This window comes from Spermophilus citellus (assembly GCF_964194105.1).
Source record: "Spermophilus citellus genome assembly, chromosome: 17".
Lineage (NCBI taxonomy): Eukaryota > Metazoa > Chordata > Mammalia > Rodentia > Sciuridae > Spermophilus > Spermophilus citellus.
Genome location: NC_138199.1, coordinates 25644058 through 25671447, shown reverse-complemented (window position 1 = coordinate 25671447; position 27390 = coordinate 25644058). Strand labels below are relative to the sequence as shown.

At 52.8% G+C, this 27390-nt stretch overlaps 2 protein-coding genes across 4 annotated transcripts in view; both read right to left on the bottom strand.

Annotated features, from left to right (window-relative positions):
* The window catches only part of ATP2A3 (ATPase sarcoplasmic/endoplasmic reticulum Ca2+ transporting 3), a 34283-nt gene extending 18639 nt beyond the window's left edge, over positions 1-15644 (bottom strand). For 2 of the 3 annotated variants that reach the window (XM_081270834.1, XM_081270835.1), the window contains exons 1-7: positions 15364-15644; positions 5259-5341; positions 3726-3830; positions 3421-3559; positions 3044-3124; positions 2875-2960; positions 560-1024 (exon numbers count right to left, since the gene is read on the bottom strand). In XM_081270834.1, coding sequence (XP_081126960.1) covers positions 560-1024; positions 2875-2960; positions 3044-3124; positions 3421-3559; positions 3726-3830; positions 5259-5341; positions 15364-15481 — 1077 coding nt within the window. In that variant the 5' untranslated portion in view covers positions 15482-15644. The remainder of the gene's footprint in view (positions 1-559; positions 1025-2874; positions 2961-3043; positions 3125-3420; positions 3560-3725; positions 3831-5258; positions 5342-15363) is intronic. The other variant, XM_081270836.1, reaches the window with a different exon arrangement.
* ZZEF1 (zinc finger ZZ-type and EF-hand domain containing 1) overlaps positions 5686-27390 on the bottom strand; it is a 152737-nt gene continuing 131032 nt past the window's right edge. Inside the window, exon 56 of the mRNA XM_081270831.1 lies at positions 5686-5899. Within this exon, the coding sequence (XP_081126957.1) occupies positions 5827-5899 (73 nt within the window). The 3' untranslated portion in view covers positions 5686-5826. The remainder of the gene's footprint in view (positions 5900-27390) is intronic.

Sequence of the window (27390 nt, the reverse complement as noted above, 5' to 3'; positions counted from 1 at the left end):
TCTCCCCACCCACCTCTCTGTTGGGTCAGGAGGAGCCCACTGCCCTTTGGAGTCTCAGCCAGCTTTCCTGGAGCATGTGGACAGTGGGCCCAAGATGTGGGATCAAGTGCCAGGGAATGAATAATTCCTGCCCTCGTCCTTCCTAGGCATATCTGGTGACAGGCTTCAACTACATTGTCATGATCGAGCAGGAGAGAATCTAGGTCCTGAACCAGTTTGACTGAGACACCAGGGCTGCACTTGACCCTCTCCTGGATTCCTAATGGTTACCTGGCAGGGTTTGCACATCCAAGCTTCAGATGAGGAGACTGAGGTCCACAGACTGCCCAGGGCCCCACAGTGACTCACAGGCCACAGTGACATGTGTCCTGCAGGCATCATCTGCTACAGCCTACCAGTCATCTGCTCTGCCCCATAGAACCTGGATCTGCTTCCCACAGGGGAGAGAGCCCATGTTTCCTCTCTATCCCTTGCCAAAAAGGAGGGAAGGGGGCAAGCCCAGCTGCCCAGGATCTCATAGCAACACCTGATGGACCCCAAGCAGGTTACAGCCACTTACCCGGCACACTGACATCTGATTGGTAGTGAGAGTGCCCGTCTTGTCAGAGCAGATGACTGAGGTGCAGCCCAGGGTCTCCACAGAGGGCAGGCTCCGCACTATGGCATTCTTGCGTGCCATGCGCCGTGTGCCCAGTGCCAGGCACGTAGTGATGACTGCTGGGAGGCCCTCGGGGATTGCAGCCACAGCCAGGGCCACGGCAATCTTAAAGTAGTAGACAGCACCACGGAGCCAGGAGCCACCATGGGCTGGGTCAGCAAAGTGGCCAATGTTGATGACCCATACAGCCACACAGATGACAGAGATGGCGTGGGACAGCTGCCGCCCAAACTCATCCAGCTTGCGCTGCAGTGGTGTCCGCTCAGGTTCCACTGCTGCCATCTGGCTCCGGATCTTGCCCAGCTCCGTGTGCAGACCTGTGGCCACCACCACACCCACTGCCTTGCCTGATGCTATATTGGTGCCCTGGCCAAGGAGAGACAAGGAAAGAACTGCTCAGCCTCCAACCAAGGCCAGGAACCCAACCTCTTCAAGGCAGGAGGAGGACTCTCATCCTCTGACTTGGCTTTCTTTTTCTCCATGCTGCTAGTGCCTGTAGACTTTTTTATTGGGGCATTGATAACTTTCCATGATAGTCTGAGATTTATGAAGGTAGGAATTTGGTTTGCCATATCCCCAATGCCTAGCAAAGGGTCTAGCACAGAGGTGGCTCTGGGGCTGAGCTTGACAATCCGATCAACTAGCACAGCCTGGGCATAAGCCCACTGAACCCGTTATAACATAATTCTTAAACAACCACTATAGCCACACAGCAGAGTGGCTGACCATGATTCCAGGTAAACAGTCCAAAAATATTTACTGAAGAATGGAGAAAACCTGAATCTAAGTTCATCCATCCTAAGGCCCCAGTAAAATCCCCAAGTTCCATGTAAGGGACAGGCAACTCTGTGCTTCAGTCCTCTTTTGCAAAATGGTTCGTCAGAGGCCCAAGATAGTGTGATAAGGAAGCTGATTGCTGGGTGTGCCTTCAAAGGGCCATGCTGTGGAGGCTGGCAAAAGGGCACGTGCTGCGGCAGCCTCGTCTCCCTTCTGCCCTGAGCAGCGCAGGCCCCTTAGCTAAGGAAATACTGTGGTTAGCCACACCACCCTCAGAGAGCTTCCTAGTGACAGCTTCTGACACTGGAGAAAACCTCTAGGAGCTTCCCTCCCACCCAAAGCATCTTATCCAAGGCGTTCAGCTGGGCAGGGCACGCCCCTCAGAAGTGCTCCACATGAACATCATGGTCTCCATTTTCAGGGAGACTGTACAGTCCCTTATAATTAACTGGGTGCCCCCGGCCACTGTCCGACTGGTCTGACCCTTCCTTGTGGTACCAAATGCAATGCTGGCTCCAGGCAGTTGCTGGACAGCTGTGAGTATTACCTGTTAACTCCCTTGGAGGCCACGGGGACAGGCCACTCTCATCAGAGCTGAAGCTACCATTCTCCCTGAGAAGAGCCAGGGTACTTGGTATCATGCCTTGGAGGGGGTCAGTTTTTATATCTGAGAAATGGACCATTCCCACCATCCTTCACTTTTATTTTCTTTCTTTCTTTCTTTCTTTCTTTCTTTCTTTCTTTCTTTCTTCCTTCCTTCCTTCCTTCCTTCCTTCCTTCCTTCCTTCCTTCCTTCCTTCCTTCCTTTCTTTCTTTCTTTCTTTCTTTCTTTCTTTCTTTTTTCTTCTTCTTCTTCTTCTTTTTTTAATTTAATTTGATTTTTTATTTTTTTGCAGTGCTGGGGATGGAACCAGGACCTCATGCGTGCTAGGCAAGCGCGCTAACACTGAGCTACATCTCTAGCCCCTCCACTACTTTTGTAACTCTTTTCCCTCTAGAGGATTTTCTGTTGAATGACTAATGGCAAGCTCTGCCCCTCCCCAGGTTAGAACTGGGTATCCTAGCAGGAAAGAAGAAAAGGTCTCAAGTAAGGATGTTTAAGTTCACAACCCAGCTCTCCCACTCAGGCTGTGTAACCTTGGGCAATTTACTTAACCTCTCTGAGACTATTTCCTTCTGGAAAAACACAGATAACAAGATCCAGATAACCTTATTTCAAAGGTTTGTTGTGTGGATTAAATAAACTAGTGTGTCCAAAGAGTTTGGAACAGTGCCAGGCACACAGGCCTCAGTAAACACAAGCTACTATTATTGTTATAAATTTGCATGCTTTGCTGATAACTGAGAAGGTTCTTTCCAATAGAACTTTGATTAACATTAATGTGACTGTTTTTATTATCATTGTCCAGGCAAAGGCCCTGAGCATCCTAGGAACTTACAGAAAACAGCATGTTCTTCTTGTCCTGGTTCACAGCTCTAGGGTCTGGGATGGCATCTGTGTGCTTGGTCACGGATACGGATTCACCTGGTTGTAGAATTAGTATGAGAAGCCCCACTCAGAGACATGCCCGTCCCCTTGCCCCGCCTCAACCCCAGCCCGAGCCTCACCCGTCAGGATGGACTGGTCCACTCGCAGCGTGGTGGACTTGATTTCGATGAGGCGGAGGTCAGCAGGCACTTTGTCTCCCACTATGCAGGAAGAATGGTTTGGCTGAGGGTGGTGTTGAGCCCTAGCCCCCAGGAAAGTCAAGAAGGCTCCAAGGAACCAAGACCAGGGCTGAGTTAGAAGCCCAAGTTGTGATCCCTCAAGAAGACCCCTGCCCCTCTGGTCGCAGCCACCCAATCTGCTCAATAAGGCTTCAGCCAAGTATCTTTGGAGGGATGTGACAGACACCCCATCCACATAAATAACTGGAAATATGGAGGCACGGAGAGGGCCAGGGCTCCCTGGTATTATGTACAGGCAGGAGGAGGCCCCAGCATACCTGCCACTTCCACAATGTCTCCGGGGACTATGTCCCGGGCACGGATCCTCTGCACACCTCTGCGGTCTGAGCGGATCACCTTGCCCATCTCAGGCTCATACTCCTTTAAGGCCTCGATGGCACTCTCAGCATTGCGTTCCTGTACAATAGACGGGCAGGTGGTCTGTCCTGGAACCTCCAGCAGGCCTCCCCTCAGAGTGACGCCCTTGGGACCTGGGATTGAGCTAGTAGGAGGACCTACAGGTAGAGGTTCCAACTTGCAGCCAGGAGAGCCCTGCACCTAGTCCCACCCCTGTGCCTCTCACCTGCCACACGCCCACAATCGCGTTGGCCACAAGGATCAGCATGATGACCAGGGGCTCCACGAAGGCTGTTGTGGTCTCTTCGCCCTCCTCGAACCAGGCCAGGACCTGCGGGGTCAGAGCTGGTGAGCCAGGTCATGCTGGAGGGCTAGCTGTTCTCCTTGTCCTTTGTACCCTGGGTCTCCTGTCTGCTTTCCCTGCTCGGGGGAGACACCCCCAGGGAGTCTTGGGCTTGCAGAGGGGCTGTCCTCTGAGAAGGCCTTGGTACTGGACACCCATCCCATAGATATGACCACCACAGCTCCCACCCGTCCAGGACCACCTTCAAGGGATGGGGGTAAGCCAGAGACTTCTGTCTGCCTGGAACAGCGCTTCTCATCACAGCCCCAGGGGACTTGTTAGAAACACAGTGCTCAGGCCTATCCTAGACCTCCTGTGTCACAGCTCAGCGGTGGGTCCAGGAATCTGTTTGACAAGCCCAAGTGATTCTGATGCATGCTCCCATTCAAGGTCTCTGGCCAGAGGAGTATCCTTCCAGCCCTGGAGCCTAAGACTCGGACAGAGACTCCAGTCAAGTCCCATTTCCACCTCTTGGCCTAAGCAAGTACTTGGGCCTCAGTGTGGCCATATGTGCTGTAAAGGGGTGCAAGCAGGCTTGGGGCTCTGCCATGTGCAGATTTTTTTTTTCTAAGAGTCGCCATATTCCACAAGGACCAGGCACAACTAGAGGGGAAGAGCTGGTCCCAGCCAGTGCCCCTCCTGTTCCACACTCTAGGTCACCAAGATGAGGTCTCCCCTGAGGCCCTATTGGGAGTGAGACCAGGAACAGAAACCATGTTCACCCTCAGGGGGCTGCTTTCCAGCCCCAAGTCCCTGCTATTCAGTCAAAAACAATGATCACTGTCCCTTCGCACATGTCCACCCTGGGCCTGGCCCTACGTTTAGAAGGGTTGTGGGCAGCAGGAATGAGGGAAATGCAAAGAAAAGCAGCAGCCAGGAGGAGGTTGCAGGAGGTTAAAGCCAGCATCTGCCTGAAGAGTGCTAGAAGGAGCTGCAGCATTCAACCAGGGGACATCTAGCAACATCTGAAGACATTTTTGATTGTTATTGACATCGGATGGGCAGAGGCCAGGGATGCTACCAAGCAGCCTACAATGTACAGGGCATCCCTCCACCCTCACCAGGAATTATTTGGTCCCAATGTGAACAGTGCTGAGGTTGAGGAACCCCGGGCTGAGGAAGGGGCAAGGTCAGCTTGTGATTTTGAATGCTCACTCTGACAGCAGGGCATAAGATGGATGGGGACAGGGCAGATAGAAGCCAGGGGCCCAGTGCTGAGGTCCAAAGGCTCAGGCAACAGAGGCTGAAGTCTGAGCAGAAAAGGGACATGGGGGTGGAGGGCAGAGAGCAGATTAGGGGTGCCCATGGCTGAGAGGACAGCAGCTCTGTGGCGTGCAGCCTGGGCTTCTGAGCACCGCCCAGATGCAGCTTCCCAGGCTACCCAACACTGTGGGATGGCAGGCGGGGCTTACTTACAAAGGAGACCAGGGCTGCCAGCAACAGGATGCGCACCAGAAGGTCCTCGAACTGCTCCAGCACCAGTTCCCAAAGGGACTTCCCTGAAAACAGGAGAGTGGCATAAGGCCTAGCCTCTGACCCACTGCCCTCCCCATTCAGGGCTGGCTTCAGGGGCCCCCTATCCCCGATTCTCCTTGCAGTTCAAAGATGGAGAGTCCAAGGCCCCTAGAGGCTCGGGCAATGCTGGGGACTCAGCAGAGCCTCATTCTTGGGGGAGAGGAAAATCACAACCTCACAGAAGTGTCCAAGGATGTCCTGCCCCCGCCTGGCAGCATGCCCCAGGCCCGGCCTCACCTTCCTCGGTGGGGAGCTCTGCAGAATCCAGGTAGCCACAGGAGCATGAGGAGACAAGAGAGGAGGGGGTTATGTAGTGGGGTCTTGAGGAGTCTGGCAGCCCCTCCCGACTGTGCTGTCCAGACCACACTGGCCTGGACATGTCTGCACAGCCTCTGTGAAAGCCTGGCTTGAGCCCAAGTCCTTCCAACCCCACCCCACTCACATTAAGTGAGCTCTAGTGTGGCTTGGCTCACCTTAGCATGAGACCAGAGCCAGGAAGGGCCCTTCTGGCCTCCCCGCATTCACAGAGGGGAAACTGAGGCCTGGAGGACACAAGGAACCCCGAGGTCACACAGAGAATTGGCAGTTCCCATGGTCCCCTGGGTTGCTCTTCCCCTGATTGGCTGCCCAGTCCTAGTCAATGTCACTCAACCCCATGACAAGCGAGCCCCTTCTGAACACTGCTCTGCTTCCCCTCCCTCATGTTCTGACCCACTTGATCTTCCAGAACCACCTGATCAAGGTGAAGAGCAGAGCCAGCCCTCGGAGCCCCACCCCAGCCAGCCTCCCCTGGACCAACCCTCCAGCTGCCAATGACCCAGACAGTGGGGACCCTTCCCTGACTCCCTCCTAGGCCTCTACTCTAGACCTGCTCAGGGAGGACCCTCAGCCCTGCCCCACGTGCCCAGTCTCACACGCCATCTTGAAGAATGCTGTTTCCAAACACCACAAGCACCTGCCTCACTTTACCTGCCACTTTTTTTTTTAATCTTCTACATTTCCTCAAACACCCTTTGTACCAGCCACAGCCAGCCGCCACTCGTACCCAAGCCTGAATCTTCCCAAGAGCCTAAAGGGAGGCAGGGCAGGAGCTCCAGACCTACTTCACACACACCAGAATCGAGGGTCCGAGTTTGGACAAGGCTGAAGCCCTGTCACACAGGGAGTGGCAGTGTGGGGCTGTGCGGGGGGTCAAAAGCTGGACTCTTGATGGGCTCCCCCACCCTGGACCAAGTTCCTGTCCCTCCTGTCCCTGCTGAAGCCATTGACACGCCTCCCAGGCTGCAGCCTAACCCATCTCTACCGTCTTGTGACCTTCGCCACTCAGAGCCAGCAGCACCCTGGAGCTTGTTAGTGGTGCCGATCTGAGGCTCCCAGCTGGCCCTCTTCCCCTGGCTGGCCCCTGTCCCACATGGAACAGATCCTGCATCTGTCCACCTGTTCTTGGTCTATAAGCATTTTTTCCTATGGGAATCCTTGCTCCAGACCACCTGTTTGGAAGGTTTGGGGTCTGCACCTGGCAGCTGCACCATGGACAGTATTAAGCAGCCCACTGGACCGCAGGAATCCAGGAGGGAAACTTATAACCTAAAAATACACTTTCTAGCATTTTCTCTAAAGTCCTATTTTAGGCAACGGCTGACATTTTCCGTGGAAAATGTAATCTCCAGTGTCCTGCGTTGAGATTAAAATCAAACAGACATTTTCCTTCTGATCTATTTAACTGAAGCGAACAGGAAAGGCGGGAGGAGGGCCAGGCTTGGTTTCTGGGCCAATTCTCCGACGCAGTAGGTTTCTTTAGAGGTCATCTCAGCCATGCCCCAGTCTCACAACAGAAGACTGCCAACCATCAGCCAGGTTCTGACATGCTCTACTGAGGAGACTCCCAAACCCTCACCTTTTTAGGGATTTTGACCAAGGGGAGAGTCCATCTGACAGTCTCACTTGAATCCCTCCTACTGTTTCCCTAACTCCTCCCTATGAGGTATGAAGCTCCCAGGCCGCCATGCTCTTTAGTGCATCTACCCTGGGTAGGGCACGACCTGAGGTTAGCATGTATATCACAGTCACACATACCAACTCTAGTCCCTCCGAGATAACTCTGCCTGTCCCAAGTGATCTCTACCTGTCCACCTGAATCTTCTCTCCTGCTCCCTGACCCACAATGACCCAGAATCCACTCTTTGGAGATCATGATGGTGTTCCCCAAATATTTCTGGTTCTTCCAACCTTGCGGCCACATAGTAAGTCTGTACCTCTCGGCTCCTGTGTGAGTTCGCAAAATAAGAGTGTTTTAGTTCCAGACTGGAGCATTGGATTTTGGGTGCAAGACTTTCTAAAAGGTCACCATCCAGTAAAATGTTCTGTGATGACAAAAATTCTCTCTGCCTGTCCTGTCCAGTACAGTAGCCACCAGCCACATATAGCTACTGAGAAATTGAACTGTGGCTGGTGTAACTGAGGAACTATGCTTTAAATTTTGCTTTGTTCATTTAAGTAGCCACATAAGGCTGGTGGCTGCTGCACTGGACAGTGCAGGTCTGGAGCTCTGTGACCCTCTGCTACAGCAGCAACAACCTGTGCAGAGGTGTCTCCTCGGTCATCTTCATCACAGAGCCAGGAAGCAGAGTCCCAGATGACCAATCTGCCACTGGCAATCAGCAAGAGTGAGAAATAAACCACCGAGGGGCTTTTTGATACTTTGTTTTAAGAGATGAGACCTTATTGGGGTGCGGTGGTGCCTGCCTATAAGCCCAACTACTCTGGAGGCTGAGGCAAGAGGATTGTGAGTTTGGGGGAGAAAAGGACGAGAGATGGGATCTTGCTATGCTGTCCAAATTCGTCTCAAACTCATGGGTTCAAGAGAGCCTCCTGCCTCAGCCTCCCGGAGGCAGATGCTCAGCTGAGACTGCAGGTGCTCACCATAGAGCCCAGCCAGCCACTGAGATTTTGGGGTTGTTACTTCAATAACCTACCTTGGCTCAGACCTGGCTTTTACCACCAGGCTCCCCTTCCACCCCCACCTGGGGAGGCTCAGCCAGCCTGCCCATCCCTGCACGTGGCATGAGTGGTTCCAGTCCTGCAGAAGCAGCTGACTCCCTGTGGGGTCCTGCACCTTACTGGGAGGATGGGTACCCACACCCACCTTGAAGGGTTGCTGTGACAATCATCATCATCACCATCAGGAGCCACATTCACCGAGCTCCTACCATTTACCAAGCAGTGTACCAGATCTTACCTACCTCACGTCCAGGGAATACATGGGATGATAACTGGGGGCCAAGCCAAGAGGTGCTCAGCAGGCAACCCAGAAGCAGTGGGTCTTGAAACTGTGCTAACCCCTTGGGCATGTTATTCCTTTATGATTCTCAAGCAACCTGAGGAGGAGGATGCTGTTGTTGTTCCCATTTTACAGAGTAGAAAACCAAAGCACAGAGAGGCTGAGTGACTACTTAACTGTTATGCAGCCAGGAATCGTAGAGAGAGGTAGTGAGCCCAAGCAGTCTAGCTCTTGACCCTCTGCTCTGGGCCTCCTGTGCTAACACCTAGGCTGCCCTGCCTTCCCTCCTCTTGTCCCTTTACCACCCAGCCATCACCTAACAAAATCTGGTATCCTGATAGTGTCCTGATAGTTGGACTGGATGCCGTCATCCCATCACCAGCCTATCCCTCTGAAGCAGCCCCAGAGCCCCAACCAAAATCATTGCCCTAATGGATCTGCTCTTCTCACAGGTGGTGTGTGGGGGCCACGAGGCCCTGCCAGCCCAGGCCCAGTCTGCTTCAAGTGTCAGTTCCACCAAGATCCAAAGATACAATTTTCCCCTCACATGAACAAGTCCCAGAGCCACAGAAGGAAACCATGGCTGGGAGAGCCCCATGCCCCCACCACAGGCATCTCAGGAAGATGCTGGGTCCCCCATGCCACCCGCAGTTGCATGGTGTGGGGCTGAGCCAGTTCCCATTGAGCCAGATGCTGCATTTGCTAAGTGGGGGATTGCCCTACCCTGCTCACCTCTGTGCTATTGGCTGGGCAGCTCAAGGCAAAGCAGTAAGGGGGTACTGCTCCTCCTGCATCCCCATCTGGCTGACGCAGGGGCACACGACCCCTACTATTCTCATCTGGACCTCTCCCAACCTACCTCTGCTCTGGATCACTGTTGCCAGACTGAGAGATCTGGTGTCCGCTGATGCCCCTGTGGGGCCAAGGAGCCTGAGAATGAGACTGTGGACTTAGGGCGGGCTAGTGGGGAGGTGATCCGAGAAACTCCAGGGTTTAAAGCAAAGAATATGGTCCAGAGGGCTTGAGTTCAAGTCCTGCTCTGTCTCTTGGTACTGTTATAGCAACAGGCAGGCCATGAAAGCTCTGTCTCTTTTCCCGTCAGCACACAGCAGCTAGTAGCAGTGATACCTTATAAGGTTATGTGAAGCTTGCATGACATGCACAAAGTGCCCAGGATGCATAGCCCACAGTGACAGTCATTGGCACAACGGTTATTAGTCCATAAGCTCCATGATAGTGGGACTGTGTTTAGTGTAACAGAACGGTGCCTGTCACATAGTAGTTACTCAGAACAAACTGAAGAATGAGTGACCCAGCCTCTGCCCTGTCATACACCTTCAGTGGCTGTCTGAAGCCTGCAGAATAATAATAATTGACCTTGGAATGGTCTTTCAGACCTTGGAGCTACCCCCAACCTGCCCTTCTAGAATTATGTCCACATTTCAGATGCAGGACCCTCTGCCACTCATCAAGCCTCAGGATTGCTACCACCTCCCTGTTTTCCTCCACCAATATTTTGCTTGCATTTTACCTTCTGTCCAGAAAACCCTTCCCTATCTCATCTGAACCTTTCCAGGAAGCCTTTCTCGCCCACCTGATGGCCCTGCCTTCTCAGCCCAGTCATCAGTATTCACCAACCCCCAGACTGGAGCACCTCCGGGTCAGGGAGAGGCTGAGTCTTCTTGATCCATACCAAGTCCTCCCAGCCTTTGTTTATTCAGTTGTTCCATGGTTCAGAACAGGGCCTGGGCCCACAGCCTGCAGCCAGGGAGAAGCTGTACAGCCAGGGCTGCCCCCAGGCTCCACACACCACCTGCTCCCTAATCCCCCAACTCCTTCCTTCTCACAACACTGAAAACTGGAATTTCAGCTTCTAAATGTCAGTGGCAGGGGGAGAGAAGAGCACTCACCCAGGGCTTCCTCCAAGGTAAATTTACAAAGCAATCAAATCATCACTTGCAGAGGTAGGGAGAGGCCTTGGCTGGTCAGAGCCCGCCCAGCCCACCTGGCCCTGACCTTGTCTCCAGGGTCCACCTAGAGTAGACAAGCTGGCCGTGCTCCTCAGAGGACACTGAGGGGCCTTAGAAAGTGGCTCCTGCTCTGCAGAGAGGCTCTCGGCCTACCTGGCTGACCTGGCGCTAGATGGTAAGGGTTTGCTCAACACCTATGTGTCTTGTGGCAGTGTGGGGCAAGGCCTGGTATTGCTCATGGGGGACGAAGGCTGCCCAGCAAGTGCCAGTAGGTGTGAAAACTACAGCGAAGCCTGAAAATCCTTGAGTTTCCAGTTGGCCTGCAGCCGAATCACACTTTCTCCCACTGGGAGTCAGTGTTAGATCCTTCAAGGCCCTTAGGGGATCTCGAGACCAAAGGAAGGGCAAGTCTGCCTGGGGCCACTCAGCAAGTAAGGCCACTGCAGTCACCTTCTTGTCCCACTTACCCCACTCCTGGTGGCCTGGTTTCCAGGGGTCATGCATATGGGTTTCCAACTGAGGCCTGGGATAATGGCAGGAAATAAGGCCAAAGCCAAAACACCACTGGAAGGATTCCAAATCTGGGCCACCGCTCCCACCCTGCGGCAGCCCTGGGACCTTGTACCCTTTGCACAGACAGGCAGTGTGCAGACCAGGGAGGCAGGGTCCAGGCCAGGCACTCTCTCTCCATAAGTTCCCCTGAACAGGGGCCACCCCCAGAGACCTCTTGGGATCTAATCTGACCCTCAGATCCCTGGGCTCTCCAGGGCCTTTAGGAGCAAGGTTGTGGGGTAGATGTGCCCAACCGAGTTCAGTCTTTGACCTTGGCCCCAGTCTAGCAAAGGATGTGAGCACGGATACAAGGAAATTGGATGACTCCTGAAGGTACAAAAAGATACCCAGCCTGACTTGTAAATAGAAAAATGCCAAGTACAGAACCCACAAGGGGACACTTTTCTATGACTGGCACAGATCAAGTTACACACTTACACAAGTGCCTTATACACTTTGGCCAGGTGGCAGATGGGCAGGTTGGTTGGTTCAACCTTCGGGACAGTAAAGTAGCAACAGCTGTCAGACTGCAAACACACTCCGCACACAGCAGTTCCACTTCTAGGAATTTATCCTTCAGGGCTATTCACAAATGATAGAGGGACAAGGATATTCTTTATCTTTTGCATGTAATAGCAGAGGCTGTGACCACCACAAGCGGCATTCAGAAGTGGGATGAAGAAACACTGGAACAGGCCCACAACGGAACCCAGTGCAGCCACTGGGAACCCAGGAAAGCTCCCTTATGAACCACCTCCAAGAGTGCTGGTCAAGTGGAAAGCAGGGTAGAAATGGCACATAGAACTCACTCCCTTTCATGCAAAAAAAAAAAAAAAAAAAAATCCCAGGGATGGGGTGTACTTAGTGTACTTAGTAAGGGGCTCACCTAGCACATGCCAGGCCCTGGGTCCAATCCCCAGCACAGCCAGGAAATTTTTAAAAAAGATCCTAGATGTGCATGCATATATGCACAGAATATTTTGGGAAGGAGACACAGGAATTGGGAACACTGGGATAGGTGGTTAGGGACAGAGTCAGATGTCTTTACTGTCCACCTTTTGTACCCTTTGAAGGTTATACTGTATGCAATTTTTTTTTCTGGGGATTGAACCCAGGGCCTTGTGCATGCAAGGCAAGCACTCTATCAACTAAGCTATATCCCCAGCCCACTGTACGCAAATTTTAATTTAAAAAAATTTTATGTTGGGTATGTATTAGGCTTCTAATCCCAGCTACTTGGGAGGCTGAGACAGGAGGATCACAAACTCAACGCCAGCCTTAGCAACTCAGTTAGACCCTGTCTCAAAATTTAAAAAATAAATAAATAAATAAAATTAAAGAGGGCTAGGGATGTAGCTCAGAGGTAGAGCACATCTGGGTTCAATCCCAGTACTGCAAAAAAGATAAACCCTGCTGGGGCCTCACCAGCTCCCGTGAGGTTGGGACAGATGGTGTTTTGTATGCACAGGGGACTCCCGGCTGGCACACACACTGACTGTGCCTCTGAGGCTCCCACCCCCTGTTCTGAGGCTTCTGTCCTCAGGAGGGAGGAGAAGGGAGAGGTAGGAGGGTGGGATCCCCAGGCTCCATTCCCCCAGCCCCTGGCAGAATTTGCAAACTTTAAGACTTAAACAAATGACTTCCTTGTGGTTTCCAGTGCTAACGACCTTGCAGGTGCACAGAAGCCTGGGGTGGGAGGAACACTAGTCCCTGGGGTGTTCCCTCCACCCACAGGCCCTGTACCCTACCAACCACCTCCTGGCCAGGAGCCCAGCCCCACCTCCTCCACTACAGAGGCAGATGACTTGGTATAAGTGATCTCACTAAACACGCACAAACAACTCTAAGAGATGGTTTTATTGCGGCCTCATTGACAATGAGGAAACCAAGGCATAGAAAGGCCCAGGGGCTTGTCTGGGGTCACACAGCTATGAAGGGGCAGAGCCAGGGTGCAGAACCCCATCAGCCCCTTCCCAAAAGCTGTGCAGGTAGCACCTAGAGGACATACAAGCGTCATCCACAGGCCGTGGAGCACGGGGCAGTAAGGGGCAGCTGGCTTCCCTCTGCTCCTGACAACTTCCAGAGGCCTGGAATACTTCCTGAGGAAGAAGCACCAGAGATGTGAGGGAAGAGCCCTCTGAGGCCTCTCAGGGTCTGAGGACAAAACTGGTATAGATGCTGCCACACCAGGGTCCCCGAGCCTGCAGAACCTGTGATCTTTTACACATAGGTAAACTGAGGCCCAGAGAGGAGTAGGCATCTGTGCTAAGTCCACTACAATCCTGTGTGATCTTGCCAAGTTGTTTAAACTTCTGGTGCCTCAGTTACCTCCTTTCTAAAATAAAGATGACAATAGCCCCTACATCTGAGTTGTTTGGAGAAAGAAATGAAATCATAGATGAAAAAGTGCTGAGAACAGTGACTAGCACATAGTAAGGGCTCAGTGAGCATCAGCTTTTATTACTAATACTAGCAAAGTACAGAGGAACCAGGGGAACCTAGCAATGTCCCCATTTTCCTACCCACATCAACACACACCCGCCTACCTGTGGATCTATACACCACGCCCATCACCTCACACAGACGGTGAGGGGACAGAGCAATCCAGGATCCCCTCACCCAGACAAAACTACACAGGAGCAGGAGACTAGGGACTGCACTGTCAGTTCCTCCTCTGCTGGACCCCTGAAGACAAGAGAGCCAGAAAGGACAGGAACCTTGGCCAGGGTCATGCAAGGGCAGAATGTGTGAGATTCTGGAGATGGAAGGGAGGGCTGGATCTCCAGCTTCCCTTGGGAATCAAGATTCTCAAGCTGGACCACAGCAATACCAAAAGGCTGTGGAAGCCCAGACCTGCCTACAGGGACTCCCACCCTACCCCAGAGCCAGGGGGCAGTTCCTGCTACCCTGTTCTTCTGCAGCAAAGGACACCCTCCCTGCCAAGTCATTAATGGGGGATATTAAATAATATTTATCTCCCCAGTTCCTCCCACAGCTCAACTAAATATAGCAACTAATTTTTTTGAAAAAGGATTTCTGCTCCAGAAAGATAATATTTATATAAGAGGTGGTTTTCATAAACCAATACAGAACCGAAGCAACCTTTCTGACAGCAATGTGTAATTTCCAAGCCAGCCCTGCGCACAGGGACACAGGCCAGAGCACCCTCCTCTCCAACTGACTGGGAACCCCAAAGGATGAGACCCCAAATCCCAAAACTACACAGGCTCAGGCAATACGTTGGGGATGGAAGGAACTTTTCTTTCTGGTCCCCTCACACTCTACCAGGTACTGTGAGGGTAGCAGGTCCTGCCTGGAAGGGACTCAGTCAAGAGACCTCTAAGTCTTCCACCTCAGGAGCCTCCAGATGTGCTGGGCCTCATTTGGATAGTACTAGGAGGCGTTTGCCCATTGCCTTAGCAAAAAAAAGAAGAATCCCCCACTCCTTTGAAGGCGATGAGGAAGAACCCATTTCTCTCCCACGCAAACTGCAAAAGCAGGAAGGCTCCCTTGGTGCCCAAGACGGGCAGGCACCACTCCAGGTCACCCAGCCTCTGGCAACTCTCCGGGACCTCCAGTCGGCCAGCCCAGGAAGATGGGTCTCTGGCCCCAGCAGTTCGAAGCCCCCAACGACTCCTGCCAGCTACATCCGCTTGGGGTTGCAGAAAGAGGAAGACCTGGGGGTGGAGGTGGGGGTGGGGGCACCACGGCCGCTAGCCTACAAGCTGCACCTACTTGAGGGTTTTATTGCGCCCTGAGGGGAGACCCCTGGATCGGCTAGGAGGCTGGACCTCAGAGTGCTTGGCCGGTTCCCGGCCCGCAGGTCTCAGTGTCTGCTGCACCTGCAAGATACCCGCGGGTCGCAGCGCGGCGCGGGGTTCCAGCTTGGACTGCGAATGAGGCTGGCTAAGGCTTGCAGAAATGGATGGGACCGCACCGCAGCAAGAAGCCTGGAAGGACCCAGCGCGGAGGGGGTGGCAGGCATCGGTCCCCCAAGCCGGAACCCGCCCCCACCCCCTCGAAGGTGGCCGCGCAGCCCAGCCGGGTGCCCCAAGAGCATCTGCGGAGGTTTCCGGAGCCCTCACTTCCTGCCCGCCCGCGGGGACCTAGATCTTGGAGGGAGAGCACCGCCTGGCCGAGGGGCAGGGGGTCTGAGACTGAGGCGCGCGCGGCCCCCGCTCCCCGGCCCGGCCCGCGCGCTCACCATTGGGGCCGTAGCGCTCCCGCGCGCCGGTCACCTGCGCCGGGCTCAAGCCGCCCTCGGCTGTCACCGAGAAGTGGCGCAGCACGTCGGCGGCCGGGAGCAGGTGCGCCTCCTCCATGCCGCCCGCCCGGCCGTCTGCGCCCTCCAGGCCGCCTCTTCGCTGAACTACTGCACTGGTCGCTGGGGGCTTGAGCCCGGGCGGGCGCCGCGCGAGGCCATGTCCGCGCTGGGACCTTCCCCGACGGCAGTGGCGGCAGCGGCCAAGGCCCGCGCCAGGATGCTGCGCCCCGGGCTCCCTCCCCGGGGCGGGGCGGCGCGGGACCCGCCCCCGCACTCACACCCCTTCCGGCCCCCTCCAAGCCTCCGGGCCCCGCCTGCCGCGCCCCGGGGCGCCCAGCCCCACTGCCTGCCCATTCTACAGAAGTGGGCACTGAGGCCACTGTCTGGGCGAGCCCGAGCGGAGCCAGGGGCAGCTGAGGGCGTGTGGCCTGGGAGTGGTGTGGCGGTGGGGGCTCCATCCCTGTCCTTGCAGAGCTGGGAGAATGCTCAGTGCTGATCTAGGAGCTGCCACATTCACCTCCTTTCGGTTCTCCTGGGGTGGAGGGGGGGATGTGTTGCAAAATGGAGCTGTCCATAGAGGGGCGTCCTACTTCCCAACTCCAATTCAGCACAGTGTGACCCTGAATCTGGAGGGAACCCAAAAGCCTTGAATAAGCCAGGGCTCCTCCAGAGGAAACCACCTGATGGTTTCCTCTTAGGATGTTTGTGCTTTCATTATTCTCCTAATGTGCAGCGATGAGCGGGTTATTCATCATACAACCAGAAAGACTAACAATGAATCAGTGGAGGAGAAGGTAGAGAAAACCAGGCTTGTTACCTGGGAAGCAAGCACACCCCTCTGCCCCCGCAGGAAATGTAGCTGCTGGGGTGATGGGTGTGTGTGTGTGCTCCTAGAGACACCTGAGGGGTGGGACCAAAGTCTCTGCCCAGGATCCTTGAGGAAAGTGACCCTGATCAAGGGAGATAGGGGCACAGAGGATCCCCCATTCCAGTGCTCACCCCCAGTGCCAGGAGAAGGAGTGCAGATCAGAGGAAGATGATCCCGGAAGACAGAAACCACCCACCTAACCCAAAAGGGGAGCAAAGAGAGCAATCTGATCTTTACCCCTCCAGCCTGAGAGACTCATCCAGTCTTACCCCACCCCAATTCACCAAGCAGGCCTCCACTGTCCAGAGCTGCAGCCTCTGGGATCACCAAGGCTGCACATGATCATTGATTCCAGGAGGGGCCTTCCTGGATAATAGCAACTGTACCTCCCTCCTGGTGCCTCCACCTGCAAGCCTCAAGTTCTAGCCATGTCTGACCTTGTGCACCCCGGTTTCTAGCTTTTGCTCAGGAAATAGGACTGGGCTTCTCCTCCAATGTCTCTCCCTTTCTACACACCTGTGGTCAGGACTGGCTGGTCCACTTTGCCACTTTTCAAGGGTCACCCAGTCGTCCACGTCACATCAGTCTGCTGCTATGGAGATGGATTGAGGCTTGTTGTCTGGCTATGGACCCTTTCAGCCCGACGTTTTGGATCACAAGCCAATATCTCCAGATATCTCCACTGGTCCCTTTCCCTCCTCCCACCCCCTACAGTCTACAAAGTCCCATTGCATCCGTAAGTTGCTAGGAATAATGAAAGGCAGGATGAAGCTGAGGACAATGCCAGATAGCTCCCCACTAGACACTTCTGTCGAAGACAATGTGGAGTCCTAGGCATTCAAGCAGCTGGAATACTCTTACCCCTCCAAACACATACATCCTGGGGTCTGAGTGCCCCTTTGCCAGCCCTGGGGATCTTAACCCTAAGCCTCTCCCTTTCCACCCCACCCTCTGCTGTGAGTTGGCATTTGCTAGAAGGTAGGGCCAGAAGACCTGATTGTTTGCTCTGGCAGGCTGGCCCATTTCCTTTTCTTCAGCCCACCCCACCCTACCTCCAAACCACCCCTGGACAGGCAAACAGTTGCCGGCAAGTATGGCCCCCACCTGGAAGGCTGACACACCTGTCAGCATGCCTGCCTGCTCTGCTCCCTCCAAGCTCCACCAAATCACACACAGTCATTTTATACTCCAACTACCTGCCCAGTTGCTTGTGTGTCCCCAATTATGCCCTCTGTCCGCACCTAGACAAAGAGCTAGTGACAAGAACAATATGGTCACAGGAAGACTGTCAAAAAGACAGGTCTGTCCTCCCCACTTCCCAGATGCTATGGGCCCAGAGCTTCAGGCCTGACACCATCTCAGTTCTTCCCAACTACCCCACAGGACAGACAGAGACAGAATGTACCACTCTCTGGAGCAACCATGACTGTCTGCTTTATGTGCCAAGACAGAGGAAAGGTAGGTCTTCCCCAGAAGAATTTGGATACTTAGTGAAGAGGGTGTTACAGGTAATCAAAAGCAGCCTGAGTTGCCAGGCATGATGGTGCACACCTGTAATCCCAGCTACTCAGGAGGCTTAGCTAGGATAGTTGAAAATTTGAGGCCAGCCTCAAAAGTTAGCAAGACCATGCCTCAAAATAAAGTTTTAAAAAAAGGCCTGGAGATGTAGCTCAGTGGTAGAGCACCCCTGGTTTTAATTCCCAGCATCCCAAACAAAACAAAAAACACAAAAAGAGCAGCCTCATCTGGGTGCAATGGTGCACGCCTATAATCCTAGTGGCTAGGGAGGCTGAAGCAGGAGGATTGCAAGTTGGAGGCCAGCCTCATCAATTTAGTGAGGCCCTAAGCAACTTTAACAAGACTGTCTCAAAATCAAAAAATAAAAAAGAGTTGTAGCTCAGTGGTTAAGTGCCCTTGGGTTCAATCCCTGGTACAAACAAACAAACAAACATAGTTCTGGGACTAAAGAAGGCCTCTTGGGAGTCAGCCTGAGCTGCTCATGTAATTTCTGACCCTTGCTAAATAGACAGTGGAGGCCCTGACCCAGAGTAGGTCACCCATGAGAAGGTTTGCTGGCCCAAGCTGACTCCTTGCTGATATCCTAAGCTTTGGTCCAGAGATTGTTTCTGGAGGGCACTGGTGTTTGGACCAGAGTTAGAGGGTCAGCTCAATATCATATCAAGTGGGACAGAAGGAGAGCAAAGGAAAGTCAAGTGCACAAGGAACAGGGAGTTGAGACAAAACTTCCAATGGGGGAGAGAGAGGGATGGGGAGAGGCGCTGCCTTGTGGCACCCAGTTTCCTCAGAGGCTTTACTGAACTCCTCCTTGTGGTTCCCCAGATTCCATGGAGCATACTGTTGTGCCCTTCCCAGAGAATGGTCTGTATTTGAGCAGGCTTCTTGGGGATTTGTTTAGTCGGTCATTGTAGCCAAAGGGCTGTGTCTAAAAATGGATCCAGCTTTAAACCTCTGTTAGGCTGTGTGGCCCAGGGCAAGGCACATCACCCTTTGGAGCCTCACTCTGCTCATCTGCAATTATTAGTTAGGTTAACTTAACTGTCATAACAAAGTCACTCCAAAAATGTACAAAGGCATCCCAGTTTATTTCTCAGTGATGTAAAATCGGAAGCCCATTGTCAACTTAGTGGGGTAGTGATATGGAGACCCAGGCCCCTTCTCTTTTGTGGCTCTGCCATCTTCAATTTGATTGCAAGGTCACCACACTGCAGCAAGCCAGGAGAGGAAGAAAGAGGATGTCGATGATAATCAGGTTTTTATGGGCCAGTCCTGGAGGTGATGACATTATTTCCACTCACACTATATTGGCTAGAATTTAGTCATATGACCTTCCCTAACTGCAAAGGAAGCTGGGAAATGTAGTCCAGCTGTGCCCAGAAAGATGATGAAAAAGGTAAACAGGTAAACAGTCTCAAGCCAGACATGGATATAATAACAGCTCACTTCTAGGGTTCAAGAAATTGTTCCCACAGCCAGTGTCTATCCTTCTTTCTTGATTTTCATTTTGGGAATCTTCCTTTCCTCTCCCCATTCCCTTTGATTTCCATAAACCTGATCCCATTTCCTAGACCTAGAGGTGGGTATATGACTCTGTCCTAGCCAATGAGAGGTCTCCAATTCCCTGGCCACAGAGATTGGTTTAGGAGGAGTGCAAGACCAAAAGCCAACCAATTAGAATGTCAACCTGGATTTTTCTTAGACTACTGGGGAAAATATTCTTATTCTATAAGTAAGGTGATAACTAAGCTGGCTGCTACAGTGGTTGGCAGCCATCTTGTCACCATAAGGGTAGAATTTGAATGTCAATAAATCCACTAAGAAGGAAACAGAAACAGAGAGAGGCAGGTTTCTGATTACGTTATGAGCCCTTGGATATCAGTTATGAGCCCTGACATCAGTCTGTCCTCTGTCTTTTCAGTTATATGAGACAATAAATTCCTTTTAGGGAATGTATTTGGACTTCTGCTCTTTGAGAAAGAAAGAATTGGGCTGAAATAGCTGTTGGGAACAAACCAATGGATGTTTGGAAAGCACGGTGTCTGGAAGTAGTTACAGACTCCAGCTTCTGGCATTGTTATTATGGGAACTGGGGGGCAATGTGCTGTGGAGATTGGGGAATAGACAAGAGAGGGAGATGGAGAACCCGGGCCCAAGAAAGGAAGGTTTCCCAGAGGTCCCTGCTCTGGACAGGCCTTGTCTGTGGCTGGCACTTAGCTCAGCTCCTGATCTGCCTCAGGCTTGTCTGGGGCAGTCCTCCCTCTGCCTAGGGGCTTAGACCTATGACCTCCCTAGGGCAGGAGTCTCCAAGCCAGGTGGGGAAACTAATCTGTGATCAGAGACAGTGAGATCAACTCTCACCATGTGCCAGGCCCCATGCAGAACACTTTTCAAAAATAACCTCATCTTGTAGCTCAGTGGTAGAGTGGCACTTAGCGTGTATGAGGCCCTGGGTTCACTCCCAGAACCACATGCAAAGAAGCCTCATTAAATCTTCACAACAACCTTTGTATAAGTATTGCTTAGGGCATCACTAAGTTGCTGAGGCTGCCCTTGAACTTGCCATGCTCCTGCCTCAACTTCCCAAGTTGCAGGGGCTGCAGTTATGTCCCACCATATCTGGCTGGAAACTCATTTTATCTTTGAACTTGGGCTTTGTGAGTGAAGTCTGATGGATGGCTGTATGTATGGTAGGAGCACAGAAGACTCATATAATACACCATCTCATATACTTAACATGTTCTTGCTGCTCTGTGAGTACAGAACTCTGGTGGACTCTGATGCATGGGAATTCGGTGATTCCAATCGAGTCCAAGGGAAGTGCAGCCACATCTGTAGCTGGGGCCAGTGCTGGCAGCTTTGGGCAGTGCTTTCTGTCTGAACTAGAACTTGTTTCATGCAGGAAGAAGACATCAGTGCTCTAAAAAATGCAATTCCTATTTGCTCTTATATTACTTTCCTGAGTTAATCAACCACTTGCATTAAAAATGGTGCCACAAGCCAGGTGCAGTGACACATGACTTGAGAGGCTGAGACAGGAGGATTGTGAGTTCAAGGCTAGCCTCAACAACTTAATGAGACCTGTCTCAAAATTTTAAAAAATAAAATAAAAAGGACTGGGCACGTTGCTGAGTGTAAAGCTCTCCTGGGGTCAACTCCAATACAAAAAAAAAAAAAAAAATCCCAGCAACTTTGGGAGGCTGAGGTAGGAGGATTACAAGTTCAAGGTCAACCTGGACAACTTAGGGAGACCCTGTTGCAAAATAAAAAGGGTTGGGGATGTACTCAGTGGTAGAGCATCCCTGGGTTCAGTACCCAGCCACAAAAACAATCCACCATGAGAAGTTGAGAGAGATTAAAGAAAAGCATTATATCTTAATGTCTTTAATGGTCCTTTTTGTTTTTCCCATTTCTTAAGTGGGAATCCCATTGCACTGGGTCTCCAAAATTGTATAGCCTGCCCTCTTTGAATTTTACACAGGAACAAAGTTTTGGAGTGGCTCAGAGAGCCTAGGGGACTTTCCCAAGAGCACTCGGCTGAGACTCCTTGCCTGCCTGCAATCACTCCAAAAGCACAAGTTCAGTGGAGATTAGAATGGCTCCATGCCCACTGCTCCTACTTACTATCATTGCCCAAACCCAGCCTCCATCTTCTATCTGAGGTTGAGCCTTTCCACAGCCTTCTCCATGGCCTCCCTACCTCCAGACTTACCTCTGGTATAGGAAAATTGATTCACTGAGAAGGTGCTTTCATTACTTCATTCCTATGCTCAAAAGACTCCTTAGCTCCCTAGTACTGGCAGGACTAAATCCAAACACTTGCACCTAGCAATCGAAGTCCTGTAGCTGTTGGTGCCTACCACAGCCAGGTCTCCTCAAACTGTCTCCTCAAACCTTCCCAAACTGGCCTGGCACATTCTAGCTTCATCCATTTGTCTATACTCTTCCTCTGGCCTAGGTTGCTCTTCCAGCTTTCTCTCCCTAAAATTTCTCCCCGCTTTGGAAGCTCATTTCGCTGGCCACCCTCACCTTGCATATTCACTCTCTTCCCTGCACAGTTTTTTACCCACTCCCCTGTACTGGGGATTGAACCCAGGGGTGCCTAACCACTGGGCCACATCCCAATCCCTTTGCTACATTGCTTAGGGATTTGCTAATTGCTGAGCTGACTTTGAAGAGATCCTCCTGCCTCAGTCTCCAGAGCTGCTGGGATTACAGGTGCATGCCACTGAGCCCAACTCTTCCCTATGTGCTTTTGACTAGGGTTCTGAATGAGACCCCTAGAAGACCCCCAGAGCTCAAGTCCTATTTCCCTGATGTACACAGGAGAAGCTGAGACCCAGGGGGAGAAATGGATTGAAGCTGTGGTGTGGAGCCCGGGAGGCTGAGGCAGAGCTTGGACAAAATTCAGTTTTTATGAATCACAAATAACCAGTCTGGGGGATAGCTCAGTGGTAGAGCACTTGCCTTGCAATGTACAAGGTCCTGGGTTTGAGCCCCAGCACCACCAAAAAAAAAAAAAAAAAAAAAAAAGACTCAACTTATGTGCTGGGCTTTTGGTGCACACCTATAATCCTAATGACACATGAGGCTAAGGCAGGAGGATCACAAGTTCAAGGTTGCCACCTGTGCAATTTAATGAGATACTGTCTCAAAATAAAAAATGGAAAGGGCTGGGGATGTAGCTCAGTAGTAGAGCACCCCTGGGTTCAATCCCAAGCACTGGGGGCACGAGGTTGGGTGGAGCAACCAACCACACAGGAGAACAGACTGCAGTGGGTGCGGCCAGTGTGCCTTGAGAACTTGGCGGATGAAGAGGGGATGACTTCTCCTAGTCAGGGAGACCAGAAGAGACCCTCTGGAGGGAGTGACACTTCTGAAGGCTAAAGGAACAGGAGAGGGAACTGTCCACGCAAAGTTGACGTGGCCACGAGGCCTCTGGGGTTTGTCGTGTCAGTGTGGGTAGTGCATGTGGCTGGGCAGCCTCTGCCCTGGGAGAGGCAGAGAGGCAGAGAGGCCAGGGTTGTCTCCACTGCCCCACTTTGGTTTGTAAATGAGTTTGAATCAAAATGCAAACAGTGCAACAGGGCGTGGTGGTTTGGGCCTATAATCCCAGAGGCTGAGCCAGGAGGATCATAAATTCGAGGTCTGCGTGGACACTTTAGTGAGACCCCCCTTCAAAATAGAAAATAAAAAGAGCTGGGGATGGAGTTCAGTGGTAGAGTTGTGAGCTGGTTCAATGCCCAGAACTGTAAAAATAAATTAATATGGAATTTTTTTTTAATTGTAAACATCCCTCTAGGCTTAGAAACCTGACTGTATCTTTTGGGGGTTACTAGAACCCAGTGAGCCTGTGTCCCAGGCATTCTAAGACCCTATTCTGAGTCTACTCCTCCTGCTGTAGGGAAGCCCTCTGCTCCCCACTATCCAGAGCAGGGGACTCCCCCCTTAAGGCCTTCGTTTAAGTCTTTCAGGCTTGGGAACCCTGTGCAAGGCCCTGACACACCCCTATTCATCCTCCTGGGCTCCCCAGCTCTCCTCACACCTTTTCCTCCAACCCCTCCCAAGAGTCCTCCCCTGCCCCACCCTCCTGGCCTCCTCTTAGTCTGACCCCATCCCACCATTCAGCCCTAGAGCCACTTCCCCATGTTCCCCACCCTGTTCTCACCACTTCCTGCCTCTTCTGGGGGCCTCCCTGGGGCCACAGCTCACAGTAGGAAGCTCCCACCTCTGGGGTCTCTCCTGGGAACACCCCTCCACCATCCAGCCAGCTGATTCCACCATCCCTGATCCTTGAGGCCAGTAGCGCTCCCGATGCCCCAAGTGACCCCACTAGCCCCCAGCACCCTGGGTGTTCATCATCACTCTGCGCCTCTGCGGCCAGACACTCTTGAGGTTGTGTCGCCTGGTCTGACTCATCGCGGTTCCCAGGCATGTCAGGAGGGTGTCTGCTGAAGGGCTGGGCTGCTGTGGGAAGTCCCAGAGGAGACACTCCTCCTGCACAGAGCTCACAGGGCCTTCTGGGGACACAGCAGGCACGCAGGGCCCCTTGGCTAGCCCAGGGCACCTTTCCAATTTGGCACAAGGGGACTTGCCCCTTCCCTTAGCATCCACCACTACAGGAACACCCTGCAGGATGGGGCTGGGAGCTTCGGCCAGGCTGCATGCTCCTCAGCTCCTTGAGGCAACTTCCTGTCCTCATCCCCTTATCTTCCCAGCCAGACCAAGGAGAGGAAGTTGCCCTCTCCCTCCCAATGGTGGACAGAGACTCCCCTGGACCTCAGGAAGGGACAGTGCGTCATGTAAGGCTGGGCCTGCCCCTTCCAGGCCTGCCTCCTCTTTCTGCTGCAACCACAGTTATCCTCTTAAAACAGCCATGCAGCACTCACCTGCTCAAGTGCCTTCCATGGCTCCCTATGGCCTTCCCAGGTAGGATCAAGTCCATAGCTTGTCCTTAAGGCTGACTTGTCAGCCTTACCTTGTACCCTTGCCCTTCCACCACCCCAGACTCTGGTCTCATTGACCTCTCTTCTCTGTACTTCCTCCTCCAAGACTTCCTCCCTCCTTGCCTTTGGCCATGTTATTACTTGTACTTAGAAAGTCATTCTTCTCATGTTTATGTGTCTAAACACTCCTCATTCTTCACAGTCCTCTCCAAGAAGTCCTCTTGCTCTCTCAGGAATCTCCTCAGCAATCCAGCATTTGTGTGGATTTGCCAGAATCTGTAGCCTCCAAACCACACATCTCTCCCACCTGAATCGTCAGGAGGCCTCTACAGCACAGCTGGGGCACAAGGTCACTCTACAGTTACCCTCTAGGCTGGGAACATCCTGAGGCAGGAGATGGGTCTGAAGCACTGAGGGCTGCATTTCAGTGTCCACTCAGCCCCTGGGCTTCCCTTTACTAGACCCTCAAAAATATAAATGAACACTATTCTAGCCAACGCAATAAAATAAGAAAAGCGAATGAAGTACAAACACTGGGAAGTGAAAGAACAAATGAACACCTGCCTGTCTAAGCTCATGCCCTTCTTACCACCAGATGCATCAGACTTAGGGACCCTATCATGAGCTCAGGGAGGGGCTGGAATTTGCCCACTGCCACACAGTGCCTTGGGCTCCCTCCTAGCTCTGTGCCACTCTACCTGCTGCAACATCAGCCACAGTTACGCAGTCTCTAGGTTAACCTTGTGCCATGATTATCAGCACCTTGGCCATGAGAGCCAAGGCCCTGCCTGTCAGGGAGTGGGCTGCTGCTCCAGGCTGAGTCTGACCAATTTACCTGCAGGGGCCTTAGCAGTTGTGGATTCTAAGCAGATAAAACACAAAATCCCTAATTGCTTTGTAAATTGTTACAAACAACTAAGCTTGTAAGCCTTAAGGCACAATTTGAAAAGGAATTTGAGATCTGGAATGGGGAAGAGGCTCCTTTCAGGCACCTGAGGGTAAGGTTCATCTTGGTTAGACCTGGGCATGGAGGCCATCCGTGCCCCCAGTGTATAGGGGCAGGGCTGGGGGCTGGGCTGTTGGTTCAACCTTACACAGAGGGTACTTATAGGCCTGTGACTGGCCTAGAGTGGTTGGCCAGTCCTCAAGCCAGGCTGGGTCCTCCTGGGTACCACACTGGCTGTGGAAGTCTGGGAAAGCCCCTTCCCTGCTGCCCCCAGGTCATCTGGCTGCTGGGATGAGATAGACCAGTATCTGGAATTTATGATTTCTGGTAGGAACTTGCTCCTATGACCCACTAGGACAAAATAGCAGGTGACCCAGGCCCTCCCTTTGGCTCTCAGGCTGGGAAGAAAAACTCAGGTCCCTGTTTGTGGGCACCCAATTCCCCTCCGCCCCCAGTCATGGCCTCCATGTCAATGCTGGCCTGTTCTCTACCTTCTTGGAGCCCAGCTGTTCTGACTTCCCTCCCTTGGTGCCCTTTGGGCCTTCTCATTCAGCAGTGCCAGGTCCCCGCCCTGGTGTTCCCTGTGTGGGCAGCTGGCCCGGTTCCCCGGGGATATCCTGCCATTGTGGCCCAGCGCCTAGACTTGCGTCTTCCAGGCCAACCCCATTGCTCTGGGTCCTTTCCAGGTCCCCAGGTGGGGCTTGGGAGCCCAGAGAGTGGGGAAAGTTGGCAAAGGCACCAGATCCCCAGCATGGCAGAGCCCAGCCCGGTATCCAAGACATTTGACGGCTGGGCCCTGGCCAGCCTGGGGAGATGGGTAGGCCGGGCTCTCCAATCCACAGCTGGCCCTGTGGGTGACCTTGGCATGTCCTCTACCTTCCTGGGCTCCCTCCTGGAGGCCCTGACTCATGGCAAACCCCGCCCAGGCCCAGGAGACCAAGGGAATCTGTGTTAGCAGTGAGCGTGGTCACTCCCAGGTGGTTGAGTGACCGGCATGTCACTGGACTTCTGGTGGGCAGGGACTTTCAGTCACCTCGCTTCTAACAACTGCACTTCACGAAAATGCCCAAATTTGCAAGTTGAGTTGTATTTGCCTCAAATTCCCTGGAGTCACACCCCTAATTTGCATACCCAAATCAAACTTCTGTCACAAAGGCAGCAGCTGGGGTGGAGGGAAGGATGTTACCCCAGGGGCCTGAGGGTAGGAAGTGATGATAGCTAACAAGAAGGACCTCCTCAGCCTCCTCAGCCTCCTTGCTGATGCAGACTCCAGGAGAAGCGCTTTGCTCTTTAGGAGAGCAGGGTCTGTTTTGCCCAAGGAGGCCAGAGTTACACACTGGGGCCTGGTAAGGTGGGGAGTTCAACCCTGGCCTTCTGGCTCCAGAACCCAGACTTTTAACCATGCCATTAATAGCACAGGTGCCCTCCTGCTGGCCCCAGGTCACCTCGATGTGCAGGGCAGGGCTTATACCCTGGCTCTGGCTTCAAAGGCCCTGCTCTGGGCCACTGAGTTACATGGTCTGCCGGGAGATCTGAGGAGGCCCCTGAACCTCCTTGGCTCCCAAGATGACCTCTATACCCTCTTCAAGGCTCCAAGGTCCCTACCAGTCACCTAAGGCTAGGAAAGAAACTCCACCTGAGCTGCCCACAGGTTCTGGCTGCACTTTGTGACCTTGGACAGGGGACTTCACCTCTGAGCCTCTCATTATAAAACAGACAGTGTAGTAGTCTCAGTCCCATGGCGTCATCCTGAGAGCTAAATGAGGGAGAGTCAGCGAGGGGTCCCAGCCACCTGCAGAGATTCAGTGACCATCTTGTTCTTGGGCTCACTCCCAAGGACCTAGCCTGGCTCTGGCCTCTGTTACCCAGGACTCTCTGCCTCTGATCAGACTGTCTGTGACCTGACCAGGAAGCTGGCCAAGGGCAATACCCACCCAGATCCTGGAGGCAAGCAGCCAACAAGCAGCAACAAAGAACTTTCCATACCTCCGCAGTCCATGAGGAACTGACACTCTTCAGGCCTCAATTGGTCTTTCACCCTCCTCTCCTTCCCCCAAATTTCCATCATTGGTGATATTTACATTGGAATCCTGCCCAGGACTTGGAGAACCCAGCATGGGTACGTGGAAAACAATACAGAAGGAAAGATAGGTGTAGTTTTTAAATGTAGTGTTGGCAAATTTATCCTCTTG